Source organism: Littorina saxatilis, linkage group LG8 (genome assembly GCF_037325665.1).
Source record: "Littorina saxatilis isolate snail1 linkage group LG8, US_GU_Lsax_2.0, whole genome shotgun sequence".
Classification (NCBI taxonomy): domain Eukaryota; kingdom Metazoa; phylum Mollusca; class Gastropoda; order Littorinimorpha; family Littorinidae; genus Littorina; species Littorina saxatilis.
Genome location: NC_090252.1, coordinates 9,082,844 through 9,107,588, shown reverse-complemented (window position 1 = coordinate 9,107,588; position 24,745 = coordinate 9,082,844). Strand labels below are relative to the sequence as shown.

The window sequence follows — 24,745 nt, the reverse complement described above, 5'->3', positions numbered from 1 at the left end:
TCTAACTACAGTACAACCTGTCTATAATATCAACCCAATGGACTAACCGAAAGTGATGGTTATAGGCAGGTGGTGTTTATGGAAAGAAAACATTATGTAGAAACATTCTTCATGGGATCCTTAGGGGTGGTTGTTGTGGTCAAGTGGTTGTTGTGGTCAAGTGGTTGTTGTGGTCAAGTGGTTGTTGTGGTCAAGTGGTTGTGGTCGAGTGGTTGTGGTCAAGTGGTTGTGGTCAAGTGGTTGTTGTGGTCAAGTGGTTGTTGTGGTCAAGTGGTTGTGGTCAAGTGGTTGTTACAGTGGAACCCCCCTGTTAAGACCCCCAATTTAAGACTCCCTCCTTTTTAAGACCTTGTTTTCTCAGACTTTCTGTTCATAACCTCTGTAAAATTACCTCCATTTTAAGACTCCCTCCTTTTTAAGACTCCCTCCTTTTTAAGACCTTGTTTTCTCAGACTTTCTGTTGATAACCTCTGTAAAATTACCCCCATTTTAAGACTCCCTCCTTTTTTAGACCCGATTTTCTCACATTTTTGGAGGTCTTAAAAGGGGGGTTCCACTGTATTGAGAGAGGGTCACCAGAGCAGGTTGGACGATATGTACAATTCTAATAAACAATCAACGCTAAACGGAGTGATACATACCAGGTTTTTCTGCCGTTTGTCCAAGGAGCGTTGGTACGATTTGTTCTCCTCCAGTAGCATGCCCAGCTGATCCAGTCGCCTGGTGTTGTCCCGCACCCGCTCCGTGATCTCAGTCCGACACCCGTCAATGTCTTTCTGCAACACCAAACACCCGGTATTCCTCAGATGTTTTTGATTTATTTTTTTTAGCAAAAACTTTTGACTGTTTCAAACCTCTCTAAAATTTCACGGACAGTTCCGGCCTTATGCCATAAGATTGCTTTCAAAGTTCCATGATACCAGCTGTTTTTTTGTGAGGTATACATTTGTCTTTTTTAAAGTGTGTGTGTGTGTGCGTGAGTGAGTGTGTGTGTGTGTGTGTGTGTGTGTGTGTGTGTGTGTGTATGTGTTTCATATCATTTAAACAGAACAGACAAACACACACAGCGCAACAAAAAAGAAAAAAACTAAAACTATAACAACGAAAAAACTTACGTCCCACTTGACCAGCTCATCTGCACACAGCATCTCTATTTGCCGCAGCTTTTCCTTCAGTTCCTCTATGGTGCGGTTAACAGTCACCGTCTCCAACTTCTCCATGTCGACAGTGCAGCCGAACTTGGCCACCATCATGGCGTCACACTTGCCTTCCATCTCTGCGATTTTGGCGTCAAAGTGGCGACGGTCTTTAATCAGCTGCACGTGTTTGCGGCGTGATTCCCTGAGAGAGAGAAGCAAGAGAGGTTAGCTTGTGCAGGTACATGTAAGATGGTGGACAGTATTCAACAGTTTTAGAGAAAGACACAAAGAGGTAATATCTATATCTATATACGGCTTGTCTGTGTCTGTCTGTCTGTCTCTCTGTCTGTCGGTCCCTTCGCGATGCACGGCCAAAGTTCTCGATGGATCTGCTTCAAATTTGGTGGGCATATTCAGGTACACCCAAAACACAATCTGGTCGATGAAAATTTTCAACACGTGCTCTCCTTATCTTCTCCAGTGTTTTGCGCGTTTATCTCCCTTCCTTCGTATGGTGCGCCAGCAAAGCCGGCGTACACCCGGCAAAGCCGGGTCCCCGGCAAAGCCGGGTATTCGGCTCTACTTCTTCCCGGCAAAGCCGGGGTACCCGGCGAAGCGGGTATTCATCTAGTTTTACAATAAAGACAATCAGCAAAAGAACTTTAGCAGTGTTTTGGATTGTGATTTGCTCATGTCTTATTTCAGGGGTATGTGTGCGGGTCCAGGGGGGGGGCTGAGAGAGAAAACTGTCATCTGTGTCTTATTTCAACAGTTCAGCGGTGAATTTCTATGAACGGGTGACCACAAAGATACACCAAAAAATGCAAATAAATGCTACTTTCCACCACTTCATCATTGCAAACAACTCGCTGGTCAGAATAAGTCACACAGCCTTACTTTTCACACTGTTTACTCCCACAATCCACTTTCTTCTTATACGTATTTATACCGCAAATCTTACTGAAAACATTTCAACCAAAACCCTACAAATTACACACAAATCTTACCTCGTGTGTTTCTTCTGCAACATTATTTCATGCCCCAGCTCCTCTATACAGTGCTCTAGATCTTACTTTATACATTTTAACAAACATTTACCCTTCAAATTTCACACAAATCTTACTTCATGTGTTTCTTCTGCAGCGTCTTTTCATGCTCGAGCTCCTTGATGCGGTGTTGCAGACGCACGACGCCCGGCGACTCGAAGACGAGCGTGTTGCTGAGGTCGGAGGGCAAGGTGGAGTTGATGATGTACTGGATCTGGTGCAGGTGGAGCGTGGTCACAATCTTCAGTTCATTCAGCTTCTGCTGCTTCTCCAGCTGTGGACAGAGAGAATATGATGTATGTTCTTTTCTGATGGAAAAAATAAAGAAATCTAAAAACAAATAGACTGCCAACGTTCCAAAATTCAGGATAAAAAAACAAGAAAGGTACGTTGTTGGAATGTTTAATTATTGACAAAACAAAACGTTACAATCACAGATATAAAAAAAAAAAAAAGGACGAGGCAAAGCATTAATTTGTCATTTGTACTTTATGGTAAGGCCAAAGCTGTATGTCACAAGGTCGCGGTTAGCCGTAGACTTCTGTGCACTAGTTGCACTGGTTAGTCTGCAGTGAGGTCCCTGCAAGTTTGCAGTGACCTTGCTGCAACCTTTCCATTTCTGTAAGGGATTGAGCTGTCAAATGCCCAACATGCGTCTAATAATTATGCTGTGAGTTTAAGAGTGCATGCAGCTCCTAGAATAAAACCAGCACTAAGAGCGCATGATAATTTAACCTAATGTTTAATATTTTTGACAAAATGTGACACACTCATGCATGTCAAATATATCCAATGATATTGACCTCAAGCATCAGGTTCTGTAGCTGTTATTGAAAAATGCTGTGTTTGATTTTTGTTTGTTTTCTTTCAAAAGTTATTTCTTACTGACCTGGAAAGCCTCTAGGTCGTTCTGTGCCGTCTTGAGTGAAGAGTCGATGATTCGCGCCTTCTTCTGCAAACCTTCCAGCTCCTTCTTGAGAGTCTCACTGTTCTTCTTCTCCTCCGCTAGCGCCTCCTCACAGTCCAAGCGACGCTCTCGCATTGTGGTCGCTGCATCGTACAGAGTCTACACACACACACAAAACACATTGACGTTAACACAGCTGAGGCTCTACACTCTGTGTCATTCTCTCCCCGCTGTCTGTGGCTTGAAAATAAGTCAAGCCAGGCAGGGTGAGCTATGAGCTATAAGGGGCTCTGGAGGGTTCGGTCGGCAATTAGATAAGTAAGCAAAGGGTAAAGGTCAGCTTTTTCAGCTTGTTTGTTTGTTTGTTTGTTTGCTTAACGCCCAGCCGACCACGAAGGGCCATATCAGGGCGGTGCTGCTTTGACATATAACGTGCGCCACACACAAGACAGAAGTCGCAGCACAGGCTTCGTGTCTCACCCAGTCACATTATTCTGACACCGGACCAACCAGTCCTAGCACTAACCCCATAATGCCAGACGCCAGGCGGAGCAGCCACTAGATTGCCAATTTTAAAGTCTTAGGTATGACCTGGCCGGGTTTCGAACCCAAAGACCTCCCGATCACGGGGCGGACGCCTTACCACTAGGCCACCGTGCCGGTATCTTTTTCAGCTATCAACTTAGAGAATTCACATGGGAGTTAACAGATTTTATGTTTTTTTGGAGTTACAGCAGTCCCTGCAATGTACGGCCCCCGGCGTGAGCGGACACCTGACATGTACGGACACATTTGCTCGGCACGGAGTGTTTTCCTTCTATATTTGCCCCCCCTTAAACGGACACCTGCAAAACGTGGACACTGACACTCATTTTCGGTCCCAACACTAGGTCATACCTCCAATGTACGGACAGACCATCGTCAAATTTTCACCACAACAAAATCGATAACAGAGCAGTCCGGCTCTTGGTACAAAGATCACAGCCGCAATGGCGTGATGACAGTCACTGATAACTTGAGTGCACATGTACCCATCAGAAGGGGGGGGGTAGTTTTGGTCAGGAGTGGAGTACATGTATGCGAAGATGCCAACATGAAACTGCACTGTGCTCTTTATTATTCTTGTCTGTTGGACGTAATCAACAGAAACCACAGTCGATGAAGGTCCTGAGCGAAAGAGAGTGAAAAACCGGCCACAGTTCTCAGCATCGTGTGTCTGTGTGTAACCTCTTTCATTGACAAGATACTCTTGTTTCCCCTCAGCCTTGACCAGTGAGTCGGTTGCCTAATCTGTGAACCCTTCAGTTGTCTTGCTGTGTCAAAAGTTACGACACAGTCAACTTGTTTTGCTCTGAGTGAACAGTTGGAGCTGACCTCTCTGGCCACAGCCCAACAGCACATGGCTGGAGGGAGTGAGAGAGAGAGAGGGAGGCGGCGGGGGGGGGGGGGGGGGTGGAGGGGTAGCTGGCTAAACTCTGTGGGGTGTCCGGTGTCACTGAATGTCAGCAGGAAGAGCATTGGAGAGAAATAGATAGGTGTACTCTTCCACACAATTTCCAAGCATCAGTTGTCACGGCTTGGGGTAGGCATTAGTGAGGGAGAGTGGGAGCTGTGTTATGTACAGTGTATTTCCGACTGAAGAGTGAAAAGTCACTGCCATGCCACATGATCGGCATGCAGTCAATAAAGCCAGACAAGATGAAAATAAATTACATGATTATGACATGCAGCTCTATCTGCTGCTATTTATTCAAACTGGGTTTGAAGCTTATTCTTGCAAAGCATCTGCACACGCTCCTCTGTGCTGTGTTTGTGTGGCTGCTTTCGTATGTCAGCTAGTGCATGGTGAGTATGTTCACTGCCTTGAGGATTTATTTTATCTCTTCTTTTCAACACTTTTCATACAAATCATTTTTACAGAACGTTTAAAGAAGTATTAGGAGTTTATTGTTTAGTAGCTTCAAGAAGTGATTAGCATATACTCAATCCTGTTGTTTGTGTGTCTCCGCTGTGTGAGTGTATGGGGGAGGGGGTGGTGTGGTCACCCCTCCCGTGACCGGACACCTGCAATGTACGGACAGTTTTGCTATGGCCCAAGGGTGTCCGTTCATGAGAGGGACTGCTGTACATTTATCAAAAGTACGAGACGATGAAGATGTGTTGGTTCTAGGTGATAATGCGTTCTGTGAGCGATGGAGAAACGCAGACAGGGCGCGTGCATGCCGTGTCCATAGATGCACACACACATTTTCTTACAAATGATTTAGCTAAAAACTTAGCTAGCTCACCTGATCACAGCCAGGTGGACAAATGTCAAGGTCGTAGCCTCCCATCTCCGACTCTGACTCTTCATCCGACTCCTCCCAGTCAGAATCGTCATCAGATTCATCCTCACTCTCATCGTCAGAGCCTGAAAAATAGAAACGCAAATTAAAACTGGAGCAGAAGCAAAACGTCAAAGAGGATAAAACCTGAGATTGAATGCAAATTATCCTGTTCCCACAATAAGAAGCCACAAAATGACAAAAACCATCACAAAACATGCTCACCTTCTCATTTATTATTATTTGTTTATTTATTCATTAAAAAACAAACATTTTTATATAAAGCCGAGGTTTCCCCCTCTCAAATGGCTTTGCCGTGAGGGCGTACAATTTATTTCCGTCTTGCTCACCTTCTCCCTCCGTGGTTTTCTTCTTGTTGCGCTTGATCTTCTTCTTGAAGACCTTGGTGAGGTAGTCTTGGAACTTGTTGTCGCCCACCGTGGTCAGGAACGTCTGGTGCACCGTGCGCTCCTTCTCCTGCATCTTCTCGATGTCCTTTCGCTTCGTCTCCAGGCGCGCCTGCACCTCCACAATCTGCACACAGGTTGACAGGTAGGGTCAGGTGAGAGAAGAACCGTAATGCTGCTGTTCGACGTTCGTCCTTTAATTTTAAATACTCATGGTACACTTAGATATCTGGTCTGATGGGTCAGTAGGCGGCTGATGAGGCCTGTCCGGGCCAGTAAACACCTTCCACATGTAGGACACACATGGGAAGGTTCGGTTATTGAGGTACTGGCAACCCTGGCTTTGAGGAGTGAATGCTTTGCTCTACAACAGCAGTTCTTCTATCTTCAGCCGTCTGGGCACCAGACTGAATCAGACTGCGCCAGTTTTGTCTGTTGTGGGCACGCTGCTCCCAGTTTTGTCTGTTGTGGGCAAGCTGCTCCCAGTTTTGTCTGTTGTGGGCAAGCTGCTCCCAGTTTTGTCTGTTGTGGGCAAGCTGCTCCCAGTTTTCTGTTCTGGGCAAGCTGCTCCCAGTTTTGTCTGTTCTGGGCAAGCTGCTCCCAGTTTTGTCTGTTCTGGGCAAGCTGCTCCCAGTTTTGTCTGTTCTGGGCAAGCTGCTCCCAGTTTTGTCTGTTCTGGGCAAGCTGCTCCCAGTTTTGTCTGTTCTGGGCAAGCTGCTCCCAGTTTTGTCTGTTGTGGGCAAGCTGCTCCCAGTTTTGTCTGTTGTGGGCAAGCTGCTCCCAGTTTTGTCTGTTGTGGGCAAGCTGCTCCCAGTTTTGTCTGTTGTGGGCAAGCTGCTCCCAGTTTTGTCTGTTGTGGGCAAGCTGCTCCCAGTTTTGTCTGTTGTGGGCAAGCTGCTCCCAGTTTTGTCTGTTGTGGGCAAGCTGCTCCCAGTTTTGTCTGTTGTGGGCAAGCTGCTCCCAGTTTTGTCTGTTGTGGGCACGCTGCTCCCAGTTTTGTCTGTTGTGGGCAAGCTGCTCCCAGGAGTTGAATTGAAAGTTGAAGTCTTGGAAGACACTTTTAGAGTGTCCTTGAACCTTCCCAACCTCTTCCAATCTTTTCACAACATCCTCATAGCATCTCCCTCTCTTCCTCACACTCTCAAGGTCACATGCACACAGATGCAAACACACATGTACCCATACTTCTTCTTCTTCTTCTTCTTCGTTCATGGGCTCAGACTCCCACGTTCACTCATGTTTTTAGCACGAGTGGATTTTTACGTGTATGACCGTTTTTACCCCGCCATTCAGGCAGCATACGCCGATTTCGGGGGAGGCATGCTGGGTATTTTCGTGTTTCTATAACCCACCGAACTCTGACATGGATTACAGGATCTTTTCCGTGCGCACTTGGTCTTGTGCTTGCGTGTACACACGAAGGGGGTTAAGTCACTAGCAAGTCTGCACAGAAGTTGACCTGGGAGATTGGAAAAATGTCCACTCTTAACCCACCAGGCGGCAGCGACCAGGATTCGAACTCTCGACCTCCCGATTAGGAGGCCGACGTCTTACCACCACGCCATTGCGCCTGTCAGTACCCATACACAAAGCCATCCAACCACTTCACCCCACCACCCCAACACACACTCCCCACTTCACCCCACCACCCCAACACACACTCCCCACTTCACCCCACCACCCCAACACACACTCCCCACTTCACCCCACCACCCCAACACACACTCCCCACTTCACCCCACCACCCCAACACACACTCCCCACAATGACCGACCTTGTTCTGCATGTCAAGTTTCTCCTGCTGCTTGGAGGTGACCTTCTCGGCCAGCACGTCTTCACTCTTCTCGTACTCCTTCAGTAGGACCAGCTCCTCAAACAGCGTCACCTGTCTGTTCACCACGATGGCACACATTTTCATCAACAATTACGCTAAATAACCAATCCATATACAAAGATGGGGGAAAACATTCAATGAATGCTTCTGCTAAGCTAAGGGTTATAACTTTTCGTCAGAGCAGTCAAGAAATGCAGAACACACAGACGCCAGTCATAGCAAAAGTAGATGAGTGATGCTTTGCTGTGAGTGTGTATTTTAGACAAAACAAACAGAACTGCGTGCAATGCGCTTGTGGTGGGTATCACTGACACCACCGTAGAAAATGAGCTAAGGGACACAACTCCAGCAGAGGCACCCATTCATGTGGAAAGTATGACAGCTTCACATCACGTTGACACATGGAAAAGGTCAAATTCAGCAGCAAAAAGTTCACTAATATCACTCATAATAAAAAATCAATGGAACTAATTTATGCCAGGAGAAATAATAAGCACTGAAAGAAAAACTAAAAGTAAATATGTCTGACCTGAGGTCAGCATTCTTCATGACGGTATCCAGTTTGAATTTCTCGTCTCTGACCAGACGCAGCTCAGCATCGAAGGTGGTCACCAGCTTTTCCATTTGGCCGAGCAGACGCGACTGTTTGTACTCCAGCCTGCAAGTAAATATTTTCTCCATCATATGTCTTTTTGCCTGGTATTTAGAGTACAGCGTCAGAAAAATCTGTGTCATTGACAGGTGCATCTTCTTCTTCTTCTTCTTCTGCGTTCGTGGGCTGAAACTCCCACGTACACTCATTTTTTTGCACGAGTGGAATTTTACGTGTATGGCCGTTTTTTACACCGCCATTTAGGCAGCCATACGCCGCTTTTGGAGGAAGCATGCTGGGTATTTTCGTGTTTCTATAACCCACCGAACTCTGACATGGATTACAGGATCTTTTTCGTGCGCGTTTGGTCTTGTGCTTGCGTGTACACACGGGGGGTGTTCGGACACCGAGGAGAGTCTGCACACAAAGTTGACTCTGAGAAATAAATCTCTCGCCGAACGTGGGGACGAACTCACGCTGACAGCGGCCAACTGGATACAAATCCAGCGCGCTACCGACTGAGCTACATCCCCGCCCAACAGGTGCATCAAAACAATGGAATCAAAAGTTCTTCAAAACTGGATGCGTTTGTTCATGTGGTAAAAAAGGAAAACAAATCAGCCCTCCCACTCCTACATCAAATCAAACCAAAACAAACAAGAAATTCCTCCGAGGTAGGAAAAACACCCCCGTCAAAGGGAAATAACCTTCTCAGTTGGTGGCAGTGACTGAGTGAGAATGGTTATTTCCCTTTGACCATTAAGATGTCCCTCTATAAGTCCTTGTAGAATCTTAATCCACCAATAACTCCCTAACCGTGTGTTTGACTGGTCCCAATTTTTGTAAGGACCGTCTCAGGAATGTATAGAACCTGTTCACCAAGTTTGGTGACGATCGTTCCGTTCATTCTTGAGATCTATATGCGAACACAAACAAACAAACAAACACATCGACCGAATCCTATACACACCCCTATACCGGGGGTGTAAACATCAAGCCAACCAACCAAAGAAACAAACAATGAGAAAAGTACATTTATACTCTCCACACAAACATCAACATCAAAATGGCAACTAAAAAAAGTCCTTCCTTAGCCAAATTCAAAGTTTTGGGGGTAGATTACAGACATTATATGTTATTTGTATTTTGACCAATATGTGACATTTTACACAGATCGAGACAGTCAGTGTTCCTCCAAGACAGCGTCAGCGGTTGAGGTGAACAATGGCAGTCGAGATCTGTGTAAAATGTCATAATTATTATGGTCAAAAAAACAAATAACAGTTATAAGTGTCGGTCGATTTTTAGTAAAAATTCCTTTTACTTTTTATATTGAACGCACACAAACCTGCATTCTTGTAGTCTTGGCTAGCCCCCTAAATATGAATTTTCGTCAGACTCTCATGTCACATGGATCAAAGAAGGAAACACCAATGTAAAATCGATGCATTAAGCTCCATGGCACTGCACTCTATTTTCTTATCGCAACACTACAGACAGTAAAAGTCCACACGAGGACTGGGTGGCCGAGTGGTAACGCACTTGCGCTCGGAAGCGAGAGGTTGCAAGTTCGACCCTGGGTCAGGGCGTTAGCAATTTTCTCCCCCCTTTCCTAACCTAGGTGGTGGGTTCAAGTGCTAGTCTTTCGGATGAGACGAAAAACCGAGGTCCCTTCGTGTACACTACATTGGGGTGTGCACGTTAAAGATCCCACGATAGACAAAAGGGTCTTTCCTGGCAAAATTGTATAGGCATAGATAAAAATGTCCACCAAAATACCCGTGTGACTTGGAATAATAGTGAATGGCTGATGTGAATGCGTGATGTATTGTGTAAAAAAAATTCCATCTCACACGGCATAAATAAATCCCTGCGCCTTGAATATGTGCGCGATATAAATTGCATAAAATAAAAAATAAAAATAAATCCCTGCGCTTAGAACTGTACCCACGGAATACGCGCGATATAAGCCTCATATTGATTGATTGATTGATTGATTGATTGACAGCACTGAGTGGGAACATAACCGTGCTGACCTGATCTGCTCCGTCTGCTGGATCTCTTTCTCCAGCGGAGACAGCGTCTCTTCCTCCTCCTCCAGTTCCAGCTCCTCCTCTTCCTCCTCCTGGGACCTGGCCGCGTTGCTGATAAACGACATCTGCTTGTACGCTGCCACCGTCTGTTGATCAGAGGAGAGGGAGGGGTTAGAGAGAGTGATAGAGAGAGAGAGGGGGGAGGGGATGTGTGCGTGCATGTGTGCGTGTGCGTGTGTGTGTGTGTGTGTGTGACTTGAGGCGAGGAAGCTTTGAGTGTATACTGCTAGTTTTAGTGAATGTATTTTTAAACTTATGCTGTCCAGTGATGTTTTTAAATTAATGTTGGTGATCAGTTTATATAAATGATGCGTGTGTTGGTGTACATGGCTGGATTGAAATGTTTCTTAACCGCAATGTCATCACAAATTCCCAACCTTGGGCAATTAAAGATTCTGTATTCTTCTGTGAGAGAGATGGGAAGGAGAGAGAGACAATGACAATGACAATGAGAGAGAGAGACAATGACAATGACAATGAGAGAGAGAGACAATGACAATGACAATGACAATGAGAGAGAGAGAGAGACAATGACAATGACAATGAGAGAGAGAGAGAGAAAGAGAGACAGGGGTGTTAGGGTAGGAGGCAGAGAAAGAGAGAGAGATTCATTGGGATGGAGGGACAAAGAGAGAAAGAGACAGACAGACAGACAGACAGACAGACAGACAGACAGACAGACAGAGAGATGTGGGAGGAAGGGAGAGCAAGAGAGAGAAAAACAGAAGAGAGAGACAGACAGACAGAGATGGAGAGGGCGACATCAGAGGGGGAGAGATGCATATGTGTGTGTACATGCGTGCAGCCGAGTGGCTTGCATGTGTTTGTTTAAGTGCACTCCTGCCAAACATTTAACTGCATCCTGTCGAAGAAACCTAATAGGGTAAGACTGACCGGCTGAGGAGCAGCACCGCCACCAAAGCCACTGCCTCCAAAGTCTCCCCCTTGCTGCTTGGAGGTCGCTTCCTGCTCCATCATCTCCTTCTTGAAGGTGATCAGGGTGTCTCTGGTGTACTCCAGACGTCTGGTAAAAAGTCATGATCAGTATGAGAAATCAGTGACAGTATAAAGCCTAGCCTTCAAGACTCTCCATTTCAAAGTCGTCTCACGCCTCAGGCCTATCTTTTCTACACAGAGTCTGCAAGTTTCCATGAGAAAACATGTTTTTTGTTCAGTATTTCTCAAGTAATTTCTTGTACAAAACGACAAAAGTGTTACTGAAACAGTACGGTAAAAAAACAGAAAATGAAAAAAAATTAAGCACACAAACTGAGAAACACAGCTTTCCACACACACACACACACAAGCAGAGAGACATATATGCACATAAACGAAGACATTAAAAAAAAAAATGTACAAACAAAAACATATTGCCACTCTCTTTCTCTCTCTCGCTTTGTCTCTAATCTAATCTCATCTCACAAAATCATCTCACTTTTCAGGCATCTCCTCAGAGTGCATCTCAGGAATTTCGGGTGCAGGGCGGTGCTTGGACGGCTTGAGGTCGGCCTGAACATCGTTTAGCTTCCCCACAAGTTGACGGATCTCCTCGATGATGCGGATCTTCTTGTCCCTTAGCGCCAGCAGGCGAACGTTGAACTCATACTTGTACTCATGAATCTGTCAACAGAAGTAACATTATAGAATCTGTTGTTGCTTCAGGCAAGCATGTCAACAGAAGTAACATTATAGAATCTGTTGTTGCTTCAGGCAAGCATGTCAACAGAAGTAACATTATAGAATCTGTTGTTGCTTCAGGCAAGCATGTCAACAGAAGTAACATTATAGAATCTGTTGTTGCTTCAGGCAAGCATGTCAACAGAAGTAACATTATAGAATCTGTTGTTGCTTCAGGCAAGCATGTCAACAGTGTGGCTGAGTGCTTTTCTGTTTTAACAACCACAAGCAAAGTTTGCCTCATGTTTTGTCTGCACACTTGAAAAAACAAAAGAGTCAGATAAAAAATGTAAGCCATGAAAGACAAGAATGATTTGTGTGTGTGTGTGTGTGTGTGGTGTATGTGTGTGTGTGTGTGTGTGTTGTGTGTGTGTGTGTGTGTGTGTGTGTGTGTGTGTGTGTGCGTGCGTGTGTGTACATCAATGCATGTGCCAGAACTCATTGAACATTTTTTTATTCTGATTCCAGTGCAGGCCACTCAAAAACAAGCAAAGACCCGCCACTCCTGGCATAATAAAATGTTCCACCGTAAATCCCAGGCTGGATAGCTTTATTCTCATTCCAATGTTGGCAACATAAAAACTGACAATGACAAACATAATGAAACTTTGTACTGTTAGTATTCAATTTTAGGCAGTGAAAAAAAAACACCAAAAAAACATTTCTTGATAAGTGAACAGTTAGAATTTTAGACTAGTGAAGCAAAGCGCTCTTCAAAGATCTGATAACAAAGGGAAGTAAACGCTCTAAATGCATATGAAATATCTAATTGAGTTTTGTTTGTTTGTTCGTTCATGGGCTGAAACTCCCACGGCTTTTACGTGTATGACCGTTTTTACCCCGCCATTTAGGCAGCCATACGCCGCTTTCGGAGGAAGCATGCTGGGTATTTTCGTGTTTCTATAACCCACCGAACTCTGACATGGATTGCAGGATCTTTTTCGTGCGCACTTGGTCTTGTGCTTGCGTGTACACACGGGGGTGTTCGGACACCGAGGAGAGTCTGCACACAAAGTTGACTCTGAGAAATAAATCTCTCACCGAACGTGGGGACGAACTCATGCTGACAGCGGCCAACTGGATACAAATCCAGCGCGCTACCGACTGAGCTACATCCCCGCCCATGTAATGGAGTAAGTGAGAGTTATTTAGAACCAGTCTCCCGGCACCTGAGAGAATAAAAAGCATTGAAATGAACAAGCGACTTTCATAATAGTGAAGAGTTAGGTTTCCCTCATACCTGGTCCTTGAGAATAAGCAGACGTCCCCGAGCCTTCTCCACGTTCATCCTGAGGTGATCGGGGACGACGTAATCTTTGGCCGTCTTCAGCTTGTAGTCGCCCATGTTCTCCTCGGCCTCGTGGATGGCCTCCACGTCAGACGGGTCTTCGTAGTTGTCGTCCGGCTTGGAGGCGTACAGGTCCTCCCACTGTCAAAGAAAAATATAGCATTGTGATAAATTTATTTGAAGTACAAGAAAAGATTTTTTAAAAGTCTTCGCAGTTTCACACAAAAGCAAGAAAAATGCAAACAAAGAAAGTAAGCAAATAGGCACAAAGGTTGATAGGTGGACAATTTCATCAAACTTTTATTGAATTTATTTTTAAACCTAGAGTTAATGTAAACAAAAAGAAAATAGAAATGTAAAAGAAACACACACACACACGCACGCACACATACAAACACACACACACACAAAGAGAAAAACTATGCACAAAATTTAAAAGAAAAAAGTGACATTTTGTGTACATAATTACACAGGAGAATAAATAGGGCAGCTAGTACACTATAAAAAAATAAAAAATAAATTCAGGGGAAAAAAAACCATAACAGAATACATTTTGTTCTTTCACAGGACAAACAAAAAACTAGAAGTGAGAACAAAATCCACCACAAAACTGACCATGGCTCGTCGAATGGCTCGTTTCTTCTTCTTTTCCTCCACTTTGGACAGGGCCTTGGAGATGCGTTCCCCCATACTGCCCTTCAAGGACGTGATGACCTTGGATTGTACGTCTGCATCCACCGCGTCAGACCCCTGCCCCGCTCCCTCCGCCATTCTCTGCTGGCCTGAGCACAAGAACACAATTGTTTTAAGGACATACATCATTACATGCCGCCACAGATGCAGTGTGATGAATAGAAAACAGCACAGACACAGGTAGAAATCCTGTGGTGTCAGGCCCGGTAGCTCAGTTGGTAGAGCACTGGACTTGTGATCGGAAGGTCGCAGGTTCGAATTCGGGCCGGGACGGACACGGGTCAACTTTATGTGCAGACCCAGAGACGGAAGCCATGTCCCACCCCCGTGTCATCACAATGGCACGTAAAAGACCTTGGTCATTCTGCCATAAGTGCAGGTGGCTGAATACACCTAAAACATGCAGACGCCTGGGTAGCGCGACTCCGTTGCTGCTAGCTTTCCACTGGGAGGAAGCGACCCGAATTTCAAAGCGATGGAACAATAAAGTAATGAAAAATGAAATGAATGATGAAAAATGATGAGTTTAAAAAAAGACTTTAGACTTTCAGGTAGTTCAATAACAGACAAGACCCATTCAAGGAATCAGCACTTCCAGGAAGAAATTCAAGAAATCTAGTTTATTTATTTATATGGAAGATTTATTATAGCGCTTGACGTTCTCTAAGCGCTTTACATATTAATTTCTGCCGTGTGAGATGGATTTTTTTACACAATATATCTCGCATTCACATCGGCCAGTAAATCTCAAGCCATTACGGCAAATATTTACTTTTCACGGCCTATCATTCCAAGTCACACTGGTATTTGGTGGACATTTTTTATCTATGCCTATACAATTTTGCCAGGAAAGACCCTTTTGTCAATCGTGGGATCTTTAACGTGCACACCCCAATGTAGTGTACACGAAGGGACCTCGGTTTTTCGTCTCATCCGAAAGACTGGCACTTACGCCCTGACCCAGGGTCGAACTCGCAACCTCTCGCTTCCGAGGCAAGTGCACTTACCACTCGGCCACCCTTTTCACATATGTTGAGGTTACATGCCGAGTCTCAGTGATTATCAAAAATAATGGTCGAAGTTAGCGGATCATGAAAAATGCGAGCTTCAGCGAGCTTTTTCATGACTGCGAACTGAGACCTTTATTTTTGATAATCACTGAGACGAGGTATGTAACCTCTTTATTCCTCCTTTCTTCAGTTATTCAAAGAAAAGAGGAGTTTTTGTGCGAAAGTTTGATCGAATCATATTCACCCAACCAGTCTACCTGCGCAGGCGATCGATTAATGCGCGGTTGTATAGTTCCGTGCAAATCATTCAATTCTGTTAACACTTCTTGTCAGTTTCCATGTTTTGAACTAAAATCAAGTACACAGTTATGTTGTCATTCTGCTGTGGCGGTAAAGGCAGATAGTGTGTGTTCTGTTCATGTTTTGGTATCGCTCAGGAAATGTTCTTTCCTCGAATGTGACTAGCAGACGAAGTTTTACACCTGTGTTCCAACGTTAAAAACTGTATGAAGTTCAGTTTTCTGGGGCAAAATAGTGCATAAAACCGCTGCATGTTCTTTAAGTTGATTAAATGTTTGCAATTGATTGCGTGTGATCTGTTTATAAAATGAAATATTGTTGAAAACTGACCGTCGGATTGCAGTCTTGTCGATGCAGCCGAAATCTGGAAGGGGAACTACTCGTGTCGCTAGACAAAGTATGAGAGTTACTTTTCCTTGGAATCTTGCTAGCGATAAACGATTGTGCACGGCAGATCTGAATTCAGATTCATGTGTTCAAGCCTGTAGTTGCTGGTTTAAATGCGGTATGGTTGTATTGTTTGCTCCAGAAATGTATATTTTGTACATTAGAGTGTTCTGAACTTTTGAGTCGCAAAAAGTAGATCCACAATGTGTACAGTCTCTACCCATGAGCTATCGAGGATTCAGGCCCGTTGTTGGGTAAGTGATTTTGGTTGTTGGGTAAGTTACCGAAAAATAACTAGCCCTACAAGTTTACAGAGAGAAAGAAGCAGAGGGGGGAATACATTTTGGTAATCTGCTCCCCCCCCTCCCCCTCTCCACCACTCATTTCACAAATGCATTTGGTTAGTATCTTCAACAACTGTATGTGCTCCTAAACCAGACCCTCCCCTCCCACATCCTCTCCCTTTATTGATATGAAATTAGTGCGGAATATTACACTGTCAGAATCTTGCAGCGTGTGTTTGACGCTTTGTATAAAAATATATTCAACTGAGTGCAATGGCAAGCAAAGCAAAGCAAACTAGAGATCCTGACCTGCCAGAAGGTCGCGCGTAGGGTCGCGTGTAAAGTCATCCTTGGTCTGCCCCATGGTTTTCTTGCGTTCGTACTCGGCCTTCAGCTGGTAGAAGTCCTCGGACAGCTTGTTGGCACGGAAACTGGTCACCTCATGGGGCGTCATGAAGGCTTTCAGCACAATGCGCTCGCACTCCACAACGTCCTTGAACCTGTAGTAGAGGTGAACGCTTTCATGTCAAACGGTGTTGGTATAAAGAACGATAAAGCTGAAGAACGCAATTTGCAGGCTGCTTTGTGATGAAGGGTAAAAAGTGTAGCCTCAAACATGAACGCTTTCATTTCCTTACTAGAACAGACAGGAAAACAGACAGACAGACAGCAACATACACACACCTAGTACCTATCACTTTTTACACCAACAGTTCCATCTCATGCTTACACATTCATTCCTCCTACACTCACAACATTTCCCAACCCCCTTCCCTCCCTCCACCCCTTACTTGGCCCTTCCCTCAATCCACTCTCTGGAAATCCTCAATCAAGCACAACACCTTTTGCGGAGTTTCTCCAGCGCCAGTCTCTGTTTCTCCGACTCCCAGGCGAGCTCTTTCCGCACCAGTAACACACGATCGTGGGTCTGTTTCTCCAGCTCCAGCTTGATCTCACGATCCATCTCAAACTCCTGAAGATTCAAACATACAAGAAATGGTTGATTTGATGACCAGTCAAACTTTTGCAGCAGGATGAAATAAGAATGAGAGGAACTGGGAAAAGTACTTGTGCCAACATTTAAGTGCTTTTCCTACCATAACATTCTGCAAATATGACTGTGATACTCAAAGTACGTAAGAGTTGGATGAGTTAGTGAAAAAAATGGTGGGGCACCAAGGCATAAGTATATATAAGTGTCTCAAACTTTGCAACAAGAGAAAGTCCTTCATTTGAATGGAAACACACATGAGCACACACACGCACACACACACTCACACACACACACACACACACACACACACACACACACACACACACTCACACACACACACGCACGCACACACACACTCACGCACGCATGCACACACACACACACTCACGCACGCACGCTCGCACGCACACATGCACACACGCACACATGCACACACACACACATGCACACACACACGCACACACGCACACACACACACACACACACACACACACACACACACACACACACACACACTCTCTCTCTCTCTTTCTCTCACTAAACACACACAAATACACTGGCACCTGCTAACAAGCACACAGAGCAAGAAATCCACAGAATGCAATATTCTTCTTATTCTTCTTCTGCATTGAAACTCCCACGTACACTCATGTTTTTTGCCCGAGTCTGTTTTTACATGTATGATCAATTTTACCCCGCCATTCAGGCAGCCATACGCCTCTTTCAGGGTAACCATGCTGGGTATTTTTGTGTTTCTCCAACCCATCAAAGTCTGACATGGATTACAGGACCTTTTCCGTGTGCAGTTGGTCTTGTGCTTGCATGTACACACGAATGTCTTCACTAGCATGTTTTCACATAACCTTACCTGGGAAATCAGACAAATCTCCACCCATAGCCCACCAGGCGCGGCCGGGATTTGAACACGTGACCTTCCGCATTGGAGGCCAGTGTCTTATCCCCTAGGCCATTGCGCCCGTCAATATTCAATCAATCAATCAATCAATCAATCAATCAATCAATCAATCAATCAATCAATCAATCAATATGAGGCTTATATCGCGCGTATTCCGTGGGTACAGTTCTAAGCGAAGGGATTTTTATTTTTTATTTTTATTTTATGCAATTTATATCGCGCACATATTCAAGGCGCAGGGATTTATTTATGCCGTGTGAGATGGAATTTTTTTACACAATACGTCACGCATTCACATCGGCCAGCAGATCACAGCCATTTCGGCGCATATCCTACTTTTCACGGCCTATTATTCCAAGTCACACGGGTATTTTGGTGGACATTTTTATCTATGCCTATACAATTTTGCCAGGAAAGACCCTTTTGTCAATCGTGGGATCTTTAACGTGCACACCCCAATGCAGTGTACACGAAGGGACCTCGGTTTTTCGTCTCATCCGAAAGACTAGCACTTGAACCCACCACCTAGGTTAGGAAAGGGGGGAGAAAATTGCTAACGCCCTGACCCAGGGTCGAACTCGCAACCTCTCGCTTCCGAGCGCAAGTGCGTTACCACTCGGCCACCCAGTCCACTCGGCCACCCAGTCCACTCGGCCACCCAGTCCACTCGGCCACCCAGTCCACTCGACCACCCAGTCCACTCGACCACCCAGTCCACTCGACCACCCAGTCCATACATCCATCTTTATCCCTACTCCCACACCCTCTCACCAGTCTGTCCAGCTGCTGTTGCAGGGGCAGTGTTTCGTTCTGTTCCAGGATGGATTTGAACTGACGGCGGAGCTTTGCGATCTGTCTGCGGATGTCTCTCTTCTTCTCCTCCGCCTCCTTCATCAGCTTGTCATGCTCCGCCTTCTGCTTGGCGTCCTCAATGCTGTGGGGGAAACATACAGTTATAGGGAACCTCAGACACACAGATCAAGACACACAGACACAGACACAGGTATCAACAGAGACAAAGACACTCTCTCTCTCCCTCTGTCTGTCTCTCTGTGTTTCTCTCTCTCTTTGTTGTTGTTGCTGTGCTTCCTCTAAATGTTGTGTCCGTCTGTTGTATTAAGTGTTTGTATAAGGGACAGGTTGTAAGATTAACTCATTCGCTGCGTGTCGGAACTGGAATTCCGACACCTGTGTTTAGCGTTGGCTGCGTGCCGGTACTTGAGTTCCGACGGATATCACGAATTTTTAACGGTGTAAACGGTCCTGCTGACCAAGGGAAACAACCCCTGCAATGAACTTCTATCTGTCTACAGTGGTACCATTCACTGTAAACAGTTCCTTCCCTTAAATTGTTGGGATTAATAAAAATTTTGTTGACGGTGTGCGACCCACGTGTTTTGACTTTTCCAAGATGGCGGATCGTTCTGCTGAGACGTAGTAACTTGAAAAGAGTGCTAGAACGTGTTATTCAGTACGGTTCTGATCTTGACCTCAGTGATGATGATAGTGGAGATGATATTTTAGATTCTGGTGACGATTTTGTGCCAATGGACGATCATTTGGGTGATGATTCGGGCAATGCAAGTGTCGATCATGACATTGTGTATGATGAACCCATGACGTAGAAAGTTTTTTTGTTTTGCTTCAAATTGGATATTTTGCCTGGATATGAAGACAACAAAAGGTATGTACTTTCAAATGTTTCATATATTTTCTAAAAGAGTAAGTTCCAAACTTTGCAAAAACATAAGGTATGTAAGGTTATCTTGTGTTGTTGATTTTTAATAATTTTTTTCAAAATGGCTCTAAATCGCGCGTTGGCAGGGAACACAGGGGAAATTTAGACGCGCAGCGAATGAGTTAAACTTTGCCTAAAACCTTTATCCTTTTGTAATAAAGTTCTGAGTTCTCTCTCTCTCTCTTTCTCTCTCTCTCTCTCTCTCTCTCTCTGTCTCTGTCTCTGTCTCTCTCTCTCTCTCTCTCTCTCTCTCTCTGTCTCTCTCTGTCTCCCTGTCTCTGTCTCTGTCTCTGTCTCTGTCTCTCTCTCTCTCTCTCTCTCTCTCTCTCTCTCTCTCTCTCTCTCTCTCTCTCTCTCTCGAAAACTAGGAACCAAAGCAAAACTTAGTTCACTTGAGATGTTTTTGCTCCACGGAATTAACGACCACTATGAAACTGACCTGTATGCAGAAGGATCATCAATGTCGTCCACAATCTTGTCCAAGTCTTCCTTCTGCAATCAACAAATAAGTTTGTCAGAATTTCTGTTTATCTCTCTAAACACTCCCCCTCCCATACACACACAGCAACAGACAGACAGAGAAACAGACAGAGAAACAGACAGACAGATAGACAGAGAAATAAATCAATCAATCAATATGAGGCTTATATCGCGCGTATTCCGTGGGTACAGTTCTAAGCGCAGGGATTTATTATTTATTTTTTTATTTTTATATTTTATGCAATTAATTTTATATCGCGCACACATTCAAGGCGCAGGGATTTATTTATGCCGTGTGAGATGGAATTTTTTTTACACAATACATCACGCATTCACATCGGCCAGCAGATCGCAGCCATTTTGGCGCATATCCTACTTTTCACGGCCTATTATTCCAAGTCACACGGGTATTTTGGTGGACATTTTTTATCTATGCCAATACAATTTTGCCAGGAAAGACCCTTTTGTCAATCGTGGGATCTTTAACGTGCACACCCCAATGTAGTGTACACGAAGGGACCTCGGTTTTTCGTCTCATCCGAAAGACTAGCACTTGAACCCACCACCTAGGTTAGGAAAGGGGGGAGAAAATTGCTAACGCCCTGACCCAGGGTCGAACTCGCAACCTCTCGCTTCCGAGCGCAAGTGCGTTACCACTCGGCCACCCAGACAGACAGATGGCTCGTCGAATGGCTCGTTTCTTCTTCTTTTGCTCCACCTTGGACAGGGCCTTGGAGATGCGCTCCCCCATACTGCCCTTCAAGGACAGACAGAGAAACAGACACCCAGACAGACAGACAGGCAGGCAGGCGGGCAGGCAGACAGACAGACAGACAGACAGACAGATGCACTATCGATTTCCTCTAACTCCTCACCCCCACCCCATCCCTTTCCCACTCCCCAGCTCACCCTAGCAGAAGGCAGCCTGGCTTTGTTCTCAGCGATCCTCTTCTGCAGCTCCTCATCGGCCATGTAGTTGTACAGGAAGAAGTTTCCGTCGTCGCCCACCGACATCAGCTGCGTCTGCTCATAGGTCAAGGCCAGGGCGCGAACTCTGCCGGTCTGAGCATCGTGCATGGGGAGACACCAGAAGGCGCCCATGTTGGCCAGAGAGTGGGGGGTCAAGAGGGTCTGGACTCTGACGCTACCATCCTCCATTCCGAACAGCACTTGGCCGCCTGACACACTGTGCAAAGAGAGAGAACACAAGGAGTGGTTTTCATTCTCTGCAACTTTTTTGAAGCCTGGCTGTGATCAAGCGAGATTTTAAGCTGAATATTTTTAGTAGTACAAAGATGTATACAAATGTATGCACACATTTATGGACACACATACACATACATAAACACAGACATAACATTTCAAAGATCTGCACAAACAAATGACAAACAAGTGCGCGTGCACACACACACTCACACAATCACAAGCATGCACATAGTACGCACACACTTACAAGCATGCACTCACACACACACACGAGCAGAAACACACACACACACACACACACACACACACACACACACACACACACACACACACACACAATCACAAGCATGCACATAGTACGCACACACTTACAAGCATGCACTCACACACACACGAGCAGAAACACACACACACACACACACACACACACACACACACACACACACACACACACACACACACACACACACAGAGGGGAAGGAAGGTGGACTGAGCAGCTAGATGGACAACAGGTCGGATGATAGGAACAGAAAAGGGAAGTTGATGGGAAGAGGAAGGAGGGAAATATGAATACGTAACAACACAGATGTTTTTTTATATGGCGTGTATTTAATAATAATAATAATAATGCAAACTTTTATAGCGCTATTCTAGAAAAATGTCTACTCTTAGCGCTTTACAATACATACATCGACAAGCATACTATACACGCACAGGCAAAGAAACCGACCAAACATAACCAACAAACTATTCATGCACAGTCAAAGAAAGCGACCAAACATACAATACACGCACAGGCAAGATAACGACCAAACATAAACAAACATACTATGACCAAACATAACCAACATACTATACACGCACAGGCAAAGAGAACAATCAGTACATGTAATAATTACTGACAACTACTGTAATTTCAGTCAAGACTCAGCAGAAGAACATCATAGAGAAACATCAAGCCTCGAGCGAGAGTGTCTGTACTATATTCCTGCTTGCAGAGGCAAAGAATGGATCGAGGTCATGGAATACACAGGGAAAAGAGACATCTTCTTCTTCTGCGTTCGTGGGCTGAAACTCCCTCGTACACTCGTGTTTTTTGCACGAGTGGAATTTTACGTGTATGACCGTTTTTTACCCCGCCATTTAGGCAGCCATACGCCGTTTTCGGAGGAGGGAAAAGAGACATTACCTGAACTTGAGGGTGCTGATGGGAACGTCCTTGGAGTCGGCGACCGCGACAGACAGGACCGGTTCGTCCACCATGTCAGCGTGCGTCTTGGCCTTGGTGTCCTCCTCCGTGAACTTGCACTTGTACAGGTAGCCAGCGTCAAACTCGCCCTGCGACCAACATGAAGTTTATAATCAAACTACAAGAATGGAAGGTTAATGGAACGTTTAATTTATGACACAAAAATATGTTACATTTACAGTACGTCCACCCAGTGCTCCCCAAGATCCCAGACAAGTTTTACTTCTATGTTATTCACGTTTCCATGACGATGGTTGTTATAGACAGGCTGGATTGTATATCATACTTCTTCATACTTCTTCATACTTCTTCTTCTTCTTCTGCGTTCGTGGGCTGAAACTCCCACGTACACTCGTGTTTTTGCACGAGTGGAATTTTACGTGTATGACCGTTTTTACCCTGCCATTAAGGCAGCCATACGCCACTTTCGACGGAAGCATGCTGGGTATTTTTGTGTTTCTATAACCCACCGAACTCTGACATGGATTACAGGATCTTTTTCGTGCGCACTTGGTCTTGTGCTTGCGTGTACACACGAAGGGGGATCAGGCACTAGCAGGTCTGCACATTAGTTGACCTGGGAGATCGGAAAAAATATCCACTCTTAATCCACCAGGCGGCCGCGGCCGGGATTCGAACCCTCGACCTTCCGATTAAGAGGCCGACATCTTACCACCCCGCCACAGCGCCCGTCTATATGATACTGATACATGTACACACTGGCAGTGACCTTACGAGTAATTTTCAACGGCTGATGATTGACTAAGTCACCGAGACAAACTTCAGAAATCTGCCAGGAAGTAAGCCTTCAAATCAAGAAATCCTGGTGTCTGGATGGCAATGTTTATCCCCTCTTACAGACATCAATATTTTCAGCTCGATCCCTTTGCTATTTAGTCTACTTGATAATAAGCACTCCAGCCTAATTTCATAATCCATACCATTGAGAGCCAGAAGGACCCCTCCTCGTTGAGGTCATAAACGGCGTGCAGGATGGGAGAGGGATCGGAAGGAATGAAGGGATGCCACTCCTCCTCCTTGCCTGTCCTGGGATGCTCCTCTGAAAAATACATGTATCAGTAAATCATTGATCGGCAGTTATCGCAATCATTGTAAATTTGAGGTGAAGCCCTCTCAAATCATATTGAGCTTCAGTTCAGACACTACAAAATGTAACCGAGTGCCGAAACACCACAATCACCTTTGGAGGCGAAGTCCAATCAAACAGGATTGAAAATTTTAGAGCTTATTTCTAAGCCCTATAAAAACTGTTATGCATTCGCAAAGGAATCCATGAACATACAGAGAGATGATGATGATAAAATCGTTTATTTAACGTCACTCTGTAAAAACATTGGCGACATTTGTCTTAGATTAAAAACACACACAGGCGCGCACACAAACTTTCCCTTTAAAGGGATACAGAGAGACAAAAGCCGCCAGACCCCATCATAAACAGAACTCTACTTCAAAGGCGAACAACTCTGCAGAGTCTGCTGTGAAGGGCGACGGTAGTCTCCCTGTCACAAAAATACAAGATTAATGTTTCAAATGTTCAAACCTATGCACTGTTGTACAAATACTCTAACTGAGCTCAAACTTACATAATGGCTCCTCCCTTTCAAGACCAGTTTTCTCACATTTTTGGCGAGTTTAAAAGAGGAGTTCCACTGTATAGCATAACACTGGTCAACTCCCTGGCAAGAAATAAAAACCCACAGTTTACCTTCATCTCCCTGTTCCGACTCTGTTTCCAGTCCTCGTTCAATTCTCTTCCTCCTTTCTTCCTCCTCTCTCTTCTTCCTCTCTGCCTCTTCAATCCTCTTGCGCTCCAGCTCCTCTTCATGCTGAGGTTCACACAGACAAAGATGAGGAAAATCTTTCTTTCTTTATTTGGTGTTTGACGTCGTTTTCAACAACAAAGGTTATATCACGACGGGGAAAGGGGGGAGATGGGATAGAGCCACTTGTCAATTGTTTCTTGTTCACAAAAGCACTAATCAAAAATTTGCTCCAGGGGCTTGCAACGTAGTACAATATATGACCTTACTGGGAGAATGCAAGTTTCCAGTACAAAGGACTTAACATTTCTTACATACTGCTTGACTAAAATCTTTACAAAAATTGACTATATTCCATACAAAAAACACTTAACAAGGGTAAAAGGAGAAACAGAATCCG

The 24,745-nt window shown here is 44.9% G+C and overlaps 1 protein-coding gene across 1 annotated transcript in view; it reads right to left on the bottom strand.

Annotated features, from left to right (window-relative positions):
- Positions 1-24,745, bottom strand: part of LOC138972723 (cilia- and flagella-associated protein 44-like) — a 50,053-nt gene that overhangs the window by 1,021 nt on the left and 24,287 nt on the right. Inside the window, exons 15-35 of the mRNA XM_070345379.1 lie at positions 24,291-24,411; positions 23,506-23,624; positions 22,505-22,653; positions 21,019-21,295; positions 20,069-20,121; positions 18,663-18,825; positions 16,824-16,954; positions 16,291-16,481; positions 13,923-14,089; positions 13,260-13,448; positions 11,778-11,962; positions 11,237-11,366; positions 10,286-10,428; positions 8,187-8,315; positions 7,598-7,712; positions 5,767-5,950; positions 5,381-5,502; positions 3,075-3,251; positions 2,263-2,459; positions 1,116-1,341; positions 642-776 (exon numbers count right to left, since the gene is read on the bottom strand). Of these exons, the coding sequence (XP_070201480.1) occupies positions 642-776; positions 1,116-1,341; positions 2,263-2,459; positions 3,075-3,251; positions 5,381-5,502; positions 5,767-5,950; positions 7,598-7,712; positions 8,187-8,315; positions 10,286-10,428; positions 11,237-11,366; positions 11,778-11,962; positions 13,260-13,448; positions 13,923-14,089; positions 16,291-16,481; positions 16,824-16,954; positions 18,663-18,825; positions 20,069-20,121; positions 21,019-21,295; positions 22,505-22,653; positions 23,506-23,624; positions 24,291-24,411 (3,303 nt within the window). The remainder of the gene's footprint in view (positions 1-641; positions 777-1,115; positions 1,342-2,262; positions 2,460-3,074; positions 3,252-5,380; positions 5,503-5,766; positions 5,951-7,597; positions 7,713-8,186; positions 8,316-10,285; positions 10,429-11,236; positions 11,367-11,777; positions 11,963-13,259; positions 13,449-13,922; positions 14,090-16,290; positions 16,482-16,823; positions 16,955-18,662; positions 18,826-20,068; positions 20,122-21,018; positions 21,296-22,504; positions 22,654-23,505; positions 23,625-24,290; positions 24,412-24,745) is intronic.